The sequence below is a fragment of the Mustela nigripes genome, chromosome 6 (genome assembly GCF_022355385.1).
Source record: "Mustela nigripes isolate SB6536 chromosome 6, MUSNIG.SB6536, whole genome shotgun sequence".
Classification (NCBI taxonomy): domain Eukaryota; kingdom Metazoa; phylum Chordata; class Mammalia; order Carnivora; family Mustelidae; genus Mustela; species Mustela nigripes.
The window spans coordinates 118128515-118143081 of record NC_081562.1 but is presented as its reverse complement, the minus strand read 5'-3'; the positions used below and the strand labels follow the sequence as shown (position 1 = coordinate 118143081).

General features: G+C 40.3%; 1 protein-coding gene across 2 annotated transcripts in view; it reads left to right on the top strand.

Annotated features, from left to right (window-relative positions):
• Positions 1–14567, top strand: part of USP6NL (USP6 N-terminal like) — a 148340-nt gene that overhangs the window by 122107 nt on the left and 11666 nt on the right. For both annotated transcript variants that reach the window (XM_059404088.1, XM_059404089.1), the window contains exon 13: positions 2036–2188. In XM_059404088.1, the coding sequence (XP_059260071.1) occupies positions 2036–2188 (153 nt within the window). The remainder of the gene's footprint in view (positions 1–2035; positions 2189–14567) is intronic.

Genomic DNA, 14567 nt, shown 5'->3' with positions numbered 1-14567 from the left:
CTGCGAAGAACCTTACTCATCTTAAAGTCTCAGTTCAGTCTTTAAAATTACAACTCCTCCTAGTACCTCCTCTGGTAACTCTGCAGAAAAGAGAATCTTCGAAAGCTTTAGAACTTCAAGGAGCACTTGGAGTCCAGGTCTTAGAGTGAGGTTTCACATTCATTGATCATTCTCCTCCCTTAGGTTATTCTTGAATGATTCTTCTGTTCAGCTGCCCAACTGAAATTCTAAGCTAATTGAGTCCTTGGGATCACGTTTTTGTGTGTATTTTCTTTCCCTGTTGTGCTTGACATTGTTCTAAGTACATGTTTGGTATCTTAATACATAATTGTTGGATTGCTTACTTGAAAAGCAGGCCTTTGGATTATCCAAACTTGAGAGAGAAATGAAAACTCCCTTTAAAATCAAGTTTGTGTTGCTTCTTCAGAAAGATAAGGATTCAGAAGTGCTGCGGTTCATGTCCCTTACTCCTGCTCCTCACTCCCGCAGCGCACACACCACAGCCCTGGGACAGCTGTCTCCCAAGGCTCATGGTCTGCCGGAAAACCACGGTCCACCTCTGTCTCTCCCCCACCTGCCCCCCCCCCCCCCTCCTCTCCTCTTCCCTCTCCTGCCTTTCCTTCTCTCCCTGTCTTTCCTCGCCTTCTGGATTATGAACTGACCAAGATGTGGAACAAAAGTATACTTTTTTATTAAGACATATGCATACTCGTTTAATGTTCACTGAACAGCAAGAAAGTGGAAACATGATGTATTTCTCCATAGGTCTGTTCTCCATCTGAAATTCTGTTTTATGTATGAGTCTTGATTAATTTTGGCAACTGGAAAGTTTCTTCACCCTTTGCAAATAGACTTAAAACCTAATAGCTACTTTATATCCCATCGTATCATCAGACTAAATAATGTCGTTTATTTCCTCAGGAAGACAAAAGCTCAGGGACTTAATTACATGAACTTTCTTCACCGCTGTGTGATGCTTCATAAACTTTCTGGGCACCTTAACCAAGAGTTTAGCTAAAGCTCCTAAGATTTTGTTCTTTTTTTTTTTTTTCCTGATTGTTTTATCAACATTTAGAGACATAGCAGGTTTATCACACACTATTAGTTTTAAGTAGTAAAAAAAAAAAAAATGAGTAATAACCTAAATGTCCAGTATTAGAAAACTGATTAAGCAGATTATAGTATATCATAGTATATCCTATGGACTCAAAGTATAATCAGTTTTTTAAATTGATACGTATCTACACATCTGCTTATAGGACAGTGGCTTAGTGGGGTCATAGCTGATTTTTGCTTTCTACTTTGTATCTGTAATCTGAGTTTTTTTATTCTTTTATTTAAAATTTGTTTTTTTTATTTTTTAAAGATTTTATTTATTTATTTGACAGAGAGATAGAGAGCACAAGTAGGCAGAGTGATAGGCAGAGGGAGAGAGAGAAGCAGGCTCTCACCTGAGCAGAGAGCCCGACGCGGGGCTGGATCCCCAGACCCTGGGATCATGACCTGAGCTGAAGGCTGACACTTAACCTACTGAGCCACTCAGGCGAGGCGCCGTAATCTGAATTTTTAAAAATAAAACTAATTTCATAAGTAGAAATACAAATAAGGTTAGTAATCCAGATTTTTTAGAAATTCTGAAACTGTAACTAGAAACACTTGAAATAGGTGTGCCTATGGGAGGTGGAGCTCCATAACAATAAAACAGAAAGCCCTCATGTCAACCTGGGTGGCCCGTGTCTCTAAGAAGTACTTGGTCTCGGTTAATATTGATGTCTAAGGTGTGACGTTCTTAAATAAATCCATAAGAAGGTACTTATTAGTAATCAGTTCTCCCTGTCTTCCCGAAGAATAGATGTGACTGCTTGAGTATCATAAAATACTTCATCTTACTGAGTGTCAGTGATGGTCACAGTGCTATGTGTAAGTTGTATGCTGTGCCCCTTTTTAAAAAATACTGCACCAGAATACAATATGTTACCTTCTCAACCTGAGAAACTGTTAACCCAGCGTTTGTATTTCTCTGATTTGTTCTTAGAACATCTAATGAAATTGTCTATGGAAGAACTTGTAGAATTTCTTCAGGAGACCCTGGCAAAGGATTTTTTCTTCGAAGATGACTTTGTAATAGAGCAACTTCAGATTTCTATGGTGGAACTAAAGCGTGCAAAATTAGACCTTCCAGAACCTGGTAAGAAATCCTCAAACACTTTCTAATCTAAGTCATAATTAAAGTTGGGAAACGGTGCTGTGAACACAGGTCATTTCTGTTTCAGAACATAAGCATTATGTGTATTTGTAATGGCAAGCTGTTTATGGCTTTGTGCTTATTTTAAGAAAAAGCAAATAAATGCATTAATGAAATCTGCTTCTCCTAATAGCATAACTGTACTACCCCTGCTTAAATTTAGAAGGTTTGGATGGCAAATAATACTGATCAAGAGAAGTAATTATGGTGCTTTAAATGAGCATAAACAACAGCCTTTACTTTCAGCCTCTCAATCTGTAAAACGTAAGGAATAGCAGAGAAAATAAAAGATAACATTTTATAGAAGAGGACCCGGATACTGACGCGCTGCTGTCTGAAGCTACAGACCCCGCAGATGGCGTTACTGACACTGGCGTCCAAGCCTTCTGACTGGTGACCCAGGGCTCTTGGCGGGATGTTGCCATGTAGATAACGTTTTATTTGCTTATTTCAGAACCTCTTCCAGCACCTCCTAGTAGATTTTCTGTGAGGTGCTGGGCAGGAAATTCAGCAACTGAAGAGAAAGACATGCTTCTTGTCTCGAGGTGCACACAGGGGAGACGATTTATGTGACTGATAGCAAATGAAGTCTAAGTCAACAGGACAGATGGGGAGGGACCAAAGGAGGGGTCAGAGGAAAGGGGAGAGAAAGAAAATATGGAAAGATCACAGCAGGAATAACTCCGACATTTTGGCGAGATATAATTTGACAAGAAATGGTTTCTTGGGAAAGAGTCCTTTTTCGCCCATTTCTTCTCTTGTCTTTGTTCCAAGGCAATGCAGCTGTTACGTTCTCAGGTAGAGTTGGAGGTAGCATTTCCCAGTCAGTCTGGCCCGTATTTTGATGTCTTCTTAGAGATGTCTGTGCAGAACGAGCAGACGTACGTTCATGGAAAGCACCTTTTCTTCCCTTTTGTAAAAACCAAGATGCTCTGCTTTTTGGTACTTCATTTTGAGGGCTCTAATCAGTGTTTCTCCCAAGTTTGTTCTGGGTCATCAAGAACCACTAGAAAACAAACCGTCACAACAGTGGTTGCTGGTGGTCAGAGGCCTTGGCAAGCATCACGTTTGCTAAGTGAGGACACCGCTCTCGTGCTCAGTGCGATAACATCCGTTGCCCGCTGGTTCTTTACTGTAGCAGGGCACACCCGTGGGACAGCAGTGGACTAACTGTGTTAACATTTGGTCCTTTTAGTAAAAGGCATACAGAGAGAAAAAATATATATAGTAGCACTATTCAAGCATGAGAATAAAATATTGCAGAATAGGATGTTCAGCATCCAAGTAGCAGATATTACTTACTGAATGCTTAGCCTGGGCCACAGGCTACATGCACTATCTCATTTAATCCCTAAAAATAGCTCTGAAAAAGTACTCACCCACCTTTTACACGTGAACAAACTTAGTAGTAGTAGTTTGTAAGATCTTTTTACTAGGAGGTGATAGACTCGGGATTGAGGGGGAGGTGCGGATAAAGGGAGACCGGACCCAGAACACCAGGCCCATCGGCTAAAGCTTGTCCTGATCTTACTGACAAAGGGCAGAGTGGTGAGGCGGCTCTGCACTTTCTCTGGGACAATAATCTGTCTCTCCTCCGTATCTCTACTTCTACGACGTCGACTATCTGGGCTTTGCGCTCTGCAGCCTGGCCAGTGGTATCCTCTTGAAATTATTGCAATCTGTCCGTGAACATTAAGGCCATTAAATGGTCATTGTAGTAAGACATTTTAACCTCCCATCATCTTAAAAGCACACATAAGCATCTTATGTCTTTGTGGCTCCTGATGGGCTGCCTCACTTAGCACTTGGTTTTCCCATCCCTGCACAGCACATGGTATTTTGAATTGCTCATTTTTTTTTCCCATTGGATCAAGTTTTCCGTTGTTTTGATTTGCACTTCTTTAATTTTGATTGAGTGTCTTTCTTTTATTTCTATTGGGCCTTTTATCTCTTTCTCTCTAAACTGTTCATCTCCTGCCCATTTTTCTCCTGCTGTATCCACGCACATCTTCCTAAGTAAAGGAAATTAATTAGCCAGTTTATTGTATGTGTTACAGATACTTCTCATAAAGAATTTTCCACATGCTGAGTGAAAGATTTTTGGTTACCCACATTTTCTTTTGCAACTTTTACGCTTTTGCTTTTTTATGCTTAAGTCCTTAGCCCTATCTTGAATTACTTTTAAGGGAAGAGTTTTAAGGGTGTGTTTTTAATTTCCGGGAATTTACGAATTTTCCAGTTTTACTTCTGTTGACTGACCTCTGACTTTGTCCTGTCATGCCCAGAGAAGATACTTTGTAGAAAATCTGTCTCTTAAAATCTGTTTGAGATCCGTCTGTGATGTAACATGTACTAGAAAATGTTTCACGTGCACTTAAGCAGAATGTGGATGCTGGGGCGCCTGGGTGGCTCAGGCGGTTAAGCATCTGCCTTTTGGCTCAGGTCTGGGCTCCCTAGTTCAACAAGGAGCCTGCTTCTCCCTCTGCCTACTGCTACCCCTGCTTGTACTCTCTCCTCATTCTCTCTCTGACAAACAAATAAATAAAATCTTAAAAAAAAAAAAAAAAAAGAGTGTGTATGCTGTAGTTGTTGGGTAGGGAGTTCTGTAATTGTCTGTTAGATCTGGTTGGTTTATTGTGTTGTTTACATCCTCTGTGTCCTCATGTTCCACCTGGTGGTTCTGTCGCTTGCTGTGGGCCAGTTACTGAAGTTTCCAGCTATTGTTGTAGAACTGTTTCTCCCTTCACTTCTGTCAGTTTGTGTGGCATATATTTTGATAGTCTATTATTAGGTGCATACATATTGGCCATTATTATATCTGCTTGCTGTATTGTACATTTTATTACGATATAATGTCCTTTTTTTGTCTCTTGTAACTTTTTTTAGATGTATAGTCTATTTTGTCTGCTGTAGTGTAGCTACCCCTACTCCCTTTTGTCACTTTTGGCTTGGAATGTTTTTTTCCATCCTTTCGCTTTCAGTGTGTGGGTGTCTTTTGATCCAAAGAGAGTCTCCCGAAGGTAACATAGAGTTGGATCATGTGTCTTTATCCATTCTGCCAATCTCTGTCTTTTGATTTAAGAGTTTAAACCATTCACTTTTAAAGTAATTACTGACAGGGAAGGACTTCTGTCATTTTGGTATTTATTTTCTATATACTTTAAAGAATTTTGTCTCTTATTTCCTGGATTACTATCTTACTTTCCATTTTGGTTGATTGTTTTATTGTGAAATGTTGAAATTACTTATTTTCTTCTGTGTATATTCTATAGCTATTTGTGGCAGGGGGAAGTTAAAGGAGCTATGGTTAACATCCTAAAGTTATAACTCTCTAATTTCAATTTGAGGATTAACTTCAATAACTCTACTCCTTTACAGCTCCATTCCCCAACCCTTTCAGTTGTTGATGTTTCCACATGACATTTTTATACATTCTGTGCCTGAAACCTTAAAATAATAATAATTTTATAATTTTAAGTTTTATTTTTTTATTAACATATAATTTACTATATGTTTCCGGGGTACAGGTGTGTGATTATCGATCTTACACAGCGCTCACCACAACGCATGCCCTCCCCAGTGTCCATTACCCAGCCACCCCATCCCTCGCAGCCCCATCCACTCCAGCAATAATTCTTTTAAATGCATTAGTCTCTTAAATTATGGAGAAAACAAAATGTGGAGTTACAAACTGAAGTTACAACAATATTAGCTTTTACAAATAATTGGTTTTTTAAAACTATTATTCTCTTAAATCATGTAGACAAAGTGGAGTTACAAATCATTGTTATAGTAATAATAGCTTTTATAATTCCCCGTGGTTTTACCTGTATTGCTGTCTTTCTTTTTTTAATTTCTTTTTTTAATTTAAATTCAACATGTAATATATCATTAGTTTTTGATGTAATGTTCAATAATTCATGAGTTAGGGGCACCTGGGTGGCTCAGTGGATTAAGCTGCTGCCTTTGGCTCAGGTCATGATCTCAAGGTTCTGAGATCAAGCCCCACATCAGGCTCTCTGCTCAGCAGGGAGCTTGCTTCCTCCTCTCTCTCTGCCTACTTGTGAACTCTCTTTCTCTATCAAATAAATAAATAAAATCTTTTAAAAAAGTAATTCATGAGTTGCATATAACAACTAGTGCTCATCACATCTTTATTTCTTTTTATGCCTTTGAATTTCTGAGTAATGTCCTTTCATTTAATACTGCACCCTTAAACATTTCTTTCAAGGCAGGTCTAGTGGTAACAGACTCCTTCCACTTTTGTTTATCTGGGATTGTCTAAATTTCCCCCTCACTATTAAAAGACAGTTGTAATAGATATAGGATTCTTGGTTGATAGTTTTTTCTTTTTAATGCTTTGACTATGTTGGCTGACTGCCTTCTGGCCCCCAAAGTTTCTGATGAGAAATCTGCTTATAACCTTATGAGGATACCTTGTATATGATAAGTTGCTTCTCTCTTACTGCTTTCAAGATTCTGTCTTTTGAAAGTTTAACTGTAATGTGTCTCAGTGTGGGTTTCTTTGAGTTCATTTTACTTGGAAATCTTTAAGCTTCTTGGAGATTTAAATTCATGTCCTTAATTAAATTTGGGAAGTTTTCAGCCATTATTTTGTCAAATATTTTCTCTTTCCAGTCTCTCTCTCCTTCTGGGACTCCCAAAAGGCATTTGTCTATCTGCCTGATGGTTTCCAGTCCCTTAGGCTCTGTTCACTTTTCATCAATGTTTCTTCTTTCTATTCCTCAGTCTTCATAATTTCCATTGTCCTATCTTCAAGTTGGCTGATTCTTTCTTCTGCCGCTTAAATCTGCCTTTGAATGCTCTAGTGATTATTCAATTTCATTTATTATATTTTTCAGTTCCACAATCTTCTATGTGTTCTCTTTATTCATATTATCATTTTGTTCATACATGATTTTCTTAACCTTATCCACATCTTCCTTTAGTTCTTTGATCTTAAGACACTTAAAGTTTTTGTCTAGTTTATCTGCCATTGGTCTTTTTCAGGACAGTTTTCAGGGACAAAATTCAGTTTGATTTTTTTTTTTCCCCCTTTGAATGAGCTATGCTTTTCTGTTTCTTTGTATCTCCGGTGATTTTTTTGTTGTTGTTGAAAACTGGACATTTGTATCCAGCACTGTAACTCTGGAGTTTTCTCCGTTTTCCCCAAGTTTGCTGTTTTTTGTTGTTTTGTTTGTTTGTTTTATTGTTGTAGGCTGTGTCTGTGGCAAGGATGAGCCACAAATGTAAACTGAAGTTCTTCTCAGAACCTTTTCTGAAACTTTCCCTGAACCTGTATAGTCATCACTTTCTAATTTTCCCCACATATGTAGTAGTTTTCAAATGTCCTAGTCTTTTATATCTGCCTCCCAGAAGGGGAGAAAAGTAAAAAGAAGAAGAAAAAGGGGACTGACCCTTTAAAGTCCCTGAAAGTCGCCTAGAGGGGCTTTCAGCAATGGTGGAGGTACAACAAAAGTGGCCTCCCCTCTTTGTCCACACCTCTCTGATAGATAGTGACTTTGTTTTTAATCTTTCCCTCGATGGTTTTAGCTTCCATTAATAATCTTTGCCAAAAACAAATATTTTATTATAGGTTGTAAAGTAGTAATTTTTCAAATTCCATTATTTCTTTTACATTTAGCAACAGATTTTCTTTTGTAAAAGAGTTTTCTCTTCGTTACCAACAGGGGCTCTTTAGTTACCTTAAGATGTATTTCCTACTGACGGGGCAGAATAAATGCTTAATTGTATTCTTTTACCAATTTTCAAAGTTAGGAGTTGATGTTCTTGATTACCTCCAGTGGCAGAAAGTGAGCTTTTGTTTTGGCTTTCTCACTGTGAATCCATGGAATTTGCTATATTCTTAATGTTTCAACCAGATACAGTTGTTACTGTTTTAATACCCACGTTATTCTCTGTTTGGCCAGTGGGAGCTCCCTTAAACTGATTTCTGTGTTCTTCTGACTCAACACTATTCGTCCTTGAACATTTCCATGCGACAAGATAGTTCTGGCTTACCCTAAAAATCCCCTATTCCTCAGTTTTATTACAGAAATAATTTATGAATATATCCTCATAAGAACTGTAGATAATCTTTGCAGTATGTTGAATGAAGTATGAAGGCTTTCCGTTAGTTCAGGTTGGTGAATATTCTTTGAGTCCATTTCCTTTGCTTTTACCTATAAACTTGTAATGAAAGCACTTATATTTACATAAATGTACACAGCTTTTTCGTGACTGTCTTTCGTCAACAAATGTTTCCTTCTCTTCCTAATTTGCTGTTTATCTTTATATTCTTGTTTGTGTCAGTCTTTTGTTTATTAGGAGTATATCAAGCCTTTCCTGTATGTCACTTATCTGATTTCCAACCATTTGTGTTTTGTCTTATGTTGTTTCTGTTTTACTGATTAATTCTATCATGCCGTTCTTTTTGACCGGTGCTGCAGTAACCACGTATAAAGTAGTTAGAAAGTTTTATTTTTCCATCTCTTAACGTAACTCATCTCTGAAGACCCCGGTTTAAATAAGCGTACAAGTAAAGCATTAAGATGACTCCCATCATTTCCCACATACCCCATTGGCTTGTGATCTTGAGGTCGAACTATCCCTTGGTTCTCATCAGCTATCTCTCTTCTATTCACAAGAGACTGTCTGGCAAAGACTTTGCCAGTTAGGGAAGTCACTCTGGTTAGAAAGCCCATGTTGATCCATGGTGACTGCCTGCCCGTTTGGCCCAGCTCTAGCTTATGACCATATGACCTTAAAGAATCAAGAGCAAATTTTTCTTACAATAATTGAGAGAGCCCTTTTAATTTTTATCTTTTATTTTAGGTATCAGAAAACATGAAACTTAAGGAACTTTGTTCAGAAAGGAGAGCATTTTGTTGCTTTTAGCTGTGGGAAATGTTCTTTTTCATCCTAGGGAAATTGGATTTTTAAAATTTTGTCTCTTTACAGCAAAACTTTGCCAGCTTCAGATTGCCTTTTCCCTTCTGTATGGTTTTTTTGTAATGGCCACCAGAAGTTTTGACAGGAATGGAGGAAGAAAATGTTCATTTTCCCATTTTTTTCCTGTTTATTTCCTGTCATGGTAAAATGTTCAACTTTACCCCATCTTCACAGTCTCCAGAATCTCCCCATCACCCCCGCTTACTAGTACTTCACCCGGTGACAGTCCATTCAGACATTCAGACACCAGGTTTTGTGTTTCTCTGGATGCCTCCTCTCCAGCCTCACTGCGGGGCTGAGTCGTCCACACCCAGAGCACGGACTCCAGTGCTGCCCCTTATCTTGCCAGAGCCACCAGGGGGCGCTGCTGTGTCGGACAGAGAAGATGAGGCTCCCTCGTTTGACCTCAGATCCTCACCCAGTCTGCCGTCTGCTTATTTTCCTATTTCCCTCCTACCCACCTCCTCAGACACGTTTAACATAGTAACAATAATGGCAAACTTTTGAGTCTTAAATGATAGTCTTCTCGCAAAATGCGTTCTTTACATATTCGTGTCACTTAATTTTTTTCAACAGCCCTTTGGAATAAGGTTTTTTGTTGACTCAGGTTTGTTAATATCCTTGAGGACAGTTTTTGGTGCACAGAATTATTGAGGTTTCTAAAAATTAGTATTTAATTTCTTAAAGTTCCAAATCCCGAAACCTAGTTCTTCTTTTAGTCTGGTAATCCAGTTTATAAAAGTCAGTAGATTGTTTTTAAATTTGGGAAAATTTACCATTCTCTTTTAAAGGGCACATTAATGTTTGGTTAATGTTAATGATAGTTAACATTTGGTTCCATTTACAGATGAAGTCCTACAAACATTTTAAATTGCATTTATAAATTTAATATATGCAGTTCCTTAAACATAACTTTTAAATTTCAAAACAAAGCCTTCCCTAGTTCTTAAAGAACTTCTGTGATAAATTTAAGAATTTGCTGAACCTCCAGTCCCTTAAAAATTAGTTACACTACTATTTATAAATTTCACATCCTAAGTTCAAATCTGTTTGGCATAAAAAAGCAACTTGGGCCAAATTCTCTTAATGTAAATATATAAAATACTAAATATGGACAGATTCCTTAATGCAAAAAATACAGAATTAATCCTGTATTTAATTCTCTTCAGTTTTTCTATACTTAATTCTAGATCTTTATGAATGAAAAAAATGAATTTCAAATACATTTGGAAGGTACTTTGTCAGTTGAAATACGAGCCAGGACTCCAACTAAATTCTCATCAGTCACGAACTTATAGGCAGAACCACTTTTTATTATCACTGGGTCTGTGCCCCTCAGACGGCTCAGACACATAGTCAGACACTGTGGATCCTGCTTGCACACCACCTAATTCTTTCTTCTCCTTGAGGAATTCTGCAGCTTTCGACCCGGGAGGATTGGACTTAGCTTTTGTTTTTCGTCTTTTGGGGGTTTTTTGGACTTTTACTTTCACCTTTTACCTTTCAACATCTTTGAACATGATGGAATCCTGTGTTCCTTTGTTTTTTTATCTGAAAGGACCATAAATTTTTTTTTTTTTTTTAAGATTAGCGTGGGTCTGTTGGGGGGGGGGGGGGGGGGGAGGGGAGGGGGGGGGGGGGGGGAGGGGCAGAGGGAGAAGCAGGCATGCCTGGGAACCAGGATCCTGGGATCATGACCTGAGCTGGAAGCAGACTGACTGAGCCACCCAGGCACCCATGAAGGACCCTAAATCTTGTATTAGGAGACGTTTTAGTTTAATTTTGAATAGCTTTCATGCTTGTTCTGGCATCAGTAGTAGTAGTAGCAGCTTGGAGATTAGGAACCTGGGGCTTGGAGCTTAAGCAGTGCCCAAGGTCCCACCCCGGTGACCAGGCCTGATTGCCAAGCCAGCTCCCTACCTTACAGCAGACCGCCTGCCCCCTCAGGGCCCCGCTGCCGTGTTACGCGCTCCTACTACTTTGCCTTGGGATATGCTTTTCCCCCAAGGACACCCTGGACAATTCTCCAGGTGCCTCTGTCCCCTTCCATTCTGTTTGTTTTCACGACTTGGCTTAAGCATCATCTCCTCCTTCTGCCTTGTCAGCCAGTTGCAGCCTCCCGAGCCGCAGAACTCAAGCCCCGGGGTTTTGTCCCTGGGGCGCACCCTGTGTGTGCTCCCAGTGCTCTTCGTGTCACCAGCACCTACTTCAGTGCCCGTAGAATGGGCATTCAGTCAGTATTTCTTAATGAACTAATGAAGTTTTCATCTATTCTTTAGATAATAAAGGCTGCCATCTACAAACGGTTAGCTCGCATGAGGCAGTGTTTTGAGGTAATGGAACTGGTTCGTATCCTGATCACATACACACATACAAAGGAGTCAACTGTGTTGTTTGTTAGTTAAAAAACAAAACAAAACAAAACTGTCGCACTTTCTGAGGGTTTAGGTGGGTTTTCACTTTTGTTTGTATAATAGAAATTGATATTAAATGTGCTCAGCAGGGGTTTTTTTTGTTTTGTTTTGTTTTGTTTTACATATGTATACGTGTGAATTCAAACACTAGGATCACAAAGTGCAGATTTTAAAAATTATTTCAGGGGCACCCGAGTGGCACAGTCACTTGAGTATCTGACTCTTGGTGTCGGCTCAGCTTGGCTGTCCGCTATGGACCGAATGTCAGGGTCGCGCAATGGAACCCTGCATGGGCTCTGTCCTTAGTGGGGAGTCTGCTTAAGACTTCCTCTCCCGGGGCGCCTGGGTGGCTCAGTGGGTTAAAGCCTCTGCCTTCGGCTCAGGTCATGATCCCAGGGTCCTGGGATCGAGTCCCCCATCGGGCTGTCCGCTCCGCGGATAGCCTGCTTCCTCCTCCCTCTCTTTCTGTCTGCCTCTCTGCCTACTTGTGATCTCTGTCTGTTAAATAAATAAATAAAATCTTAAAAAAAAAAAAAAAAAGACTTCCTCTCCTGCTCCTCTGTTCCCTGACACTCCTGTGCTTTTGCTCTCTCTAAATAAGTCAATCTTAAAAATAGTTATTTCACAAACATGTATTGATTTTTGTGGCATTAAATGGTTTTATAAGAGATTTATCAATGTGTTTAACTAATTCTCTCCTTTCTGTTTCCCGTCTTCCAAGTTTTGTCTGATGAGAAAAAAAAGTCAAGCCTATGAACTAACTACAATGATTAAAGAACATATTTTTTTCCCTATTATAGCTGTAAATACAGCACACTATTTCCCTATAGAAAGGAGGTATGATTGTTGATGGCTATAATAATTCTTGAATTGTATATTTTTCTGGCTAATGGCACATTAAACAGAAATAAAGCCATTTGACTTTTCAGATGTAAACGTGAAACCACTGATTTTGTGACAATATTTTCAAACTCAGACTTTGTATTTGATCTGGGAAGGAATAAGATGACTCCTAGAATAATTTTCCTGACAACAGCCCCTGCCATTTCTTACTGAAAACTGTTAGAACAGTGAGAGTACATATATTCTATTGTTGAAATTGAAGCGTAGGGGGTTACTCACAAGAGAGAGCACTTTGAGCGCTTTGCTGTAATGCTGTGTCTCTTGTTGGGAGAACGGAACTGGTAATGCCTTCCCAGACCATTGACCTGCAAGGCTTGTAATTTGGTGTAGTGCCCACAGGGTGGCAGCAGAGACCTGCGTAAGAGCAAAGATGACCAAACCTGAGGGGGTTTTTAGGGATTCTCTTGTGGTTTTTTGTTTGTTTGTTTTGTTTAAGGGATGGTTAGACTATTCTTTCTCTTGTCCTCCCCCCCTTTTTTTAAGAAAAAAAGTTCCAAAAACCAACTAACAAGCTCTTTTGTCTTTATTAAAATATGTCAAGTTGACAGTGGCATAAAAATATTTTTGTAATGTGATATTTTCACAAAGATGTCCCTGTCGTATATGATAAGAATTGTGGTGCTTTCCCACCCTTTAAGAGTAGGGCAGTAATTATTTCAGACACCTCTGTTTTCAAGGGGAAGAAGAAAATTAAATCACGGGCACGGAGTTTATACTGGGGCGAGCGCAGACAGTACTGTGGCTGTTGAAGAGTTCAGTTGAAGAGCTCAGAACTTAAGTACGGAGAATAAATGTTGATCCACTCTGCCTGTGTAGAGCCATCTCTTTTGACATCAGTTAGGCTCAGGCTCGAATCTTACAACTACCCTTCACCGCTTGGGGTGAAAGGAACAGGTAAACCAGACAAAGCCAAGTTCAGCAGCGTTCATGTGTATGGGTGCGCGGGGGTTCCGATAGGTTAAGGTGGGTCTGAGGACAGTACAAGGATGTTTACTGCTTATTTGGGCCACATTTATGGGAAAACGGTGAGGACTATTTACTAGCATAGGATGGCACTGGTCCTCCTTGAGCGGTCTACACAGTCTGTCTTCAGCTCAGCAAAGGTTGAATAATTCATCTTCAGGAAAGCATTGCCTTTATCACAAAGTCAGATAGAGTTTTCTTCCAGATGGCATCATTACCGACGTCGGATTGCCCCGGCACCGGGTCCTCGAGTTTGGGTACTGCCGTGGGAATGGAGCGGCCTCTGCCCCGCCCGGTTTCTGTGAAACCCCAGCAAATCCCCGCTCCGACATGAGCCTCTCCGGGAAGGGAGACGCTGTTCTGCTCCTCTCTTCCCTGTGGCCGCCTCCACTTTCTGCCCTTGGGCCCCCCTTCCTTCTCTTTCTGGTCCCGTCATTCACCTCTCCTCTCGCGCCTGCTTTCTCTCCTCACCGCCTCTTTCCCCTTTTCCTCTCTGGGCACTTCTTCCCCCGCTTCTCACTTCCCCTCCCCTTGAGAGAGACAGCCCTCCTCCCCAGTCGTGTGGCCCCGGACGGCCGAGGTCCTGCGCTGAGGTACAGGCAATGTGTGTATGTTTTTGTTTTAATTTTTATTTTTTATTGACATATAATGTAGCATTAGCCCCAGGGGTGCAGGTCTGTGAATCATCAGGCTTACTCGCTTCATAGCACTCACCATAGCACATGTCCCCCCCAATGTCCATCACCCCAGCCCCCTTCTAACGTGCGTGTGTATCTTCCATCACTGTCGGGTTCTGAGAATTCTATGCCAGTTAGAGATGTGAGATCAGTTACGGGAATAGCTCGAGCACAGCCTAATCCCACAGTGTCCTCAGTCAGCAGGCGTTTATGGAAAGGAGGTGCTGATGCCAGGACCCCATGTTCGTGCCTCCTGTTAGTCTTCAGCACACCCCCGGGTCACAGATGACTGTGGGAAGGAGAGCTGACCAGACACTGCTGTAAATTAAGTGAATCCCAGTCTGCAGTCTGGCCCTGGTGCCCGTGAATATCCTGGCCCTGCATAGTCTCACTTGTGTTATTATCTTTAAAATT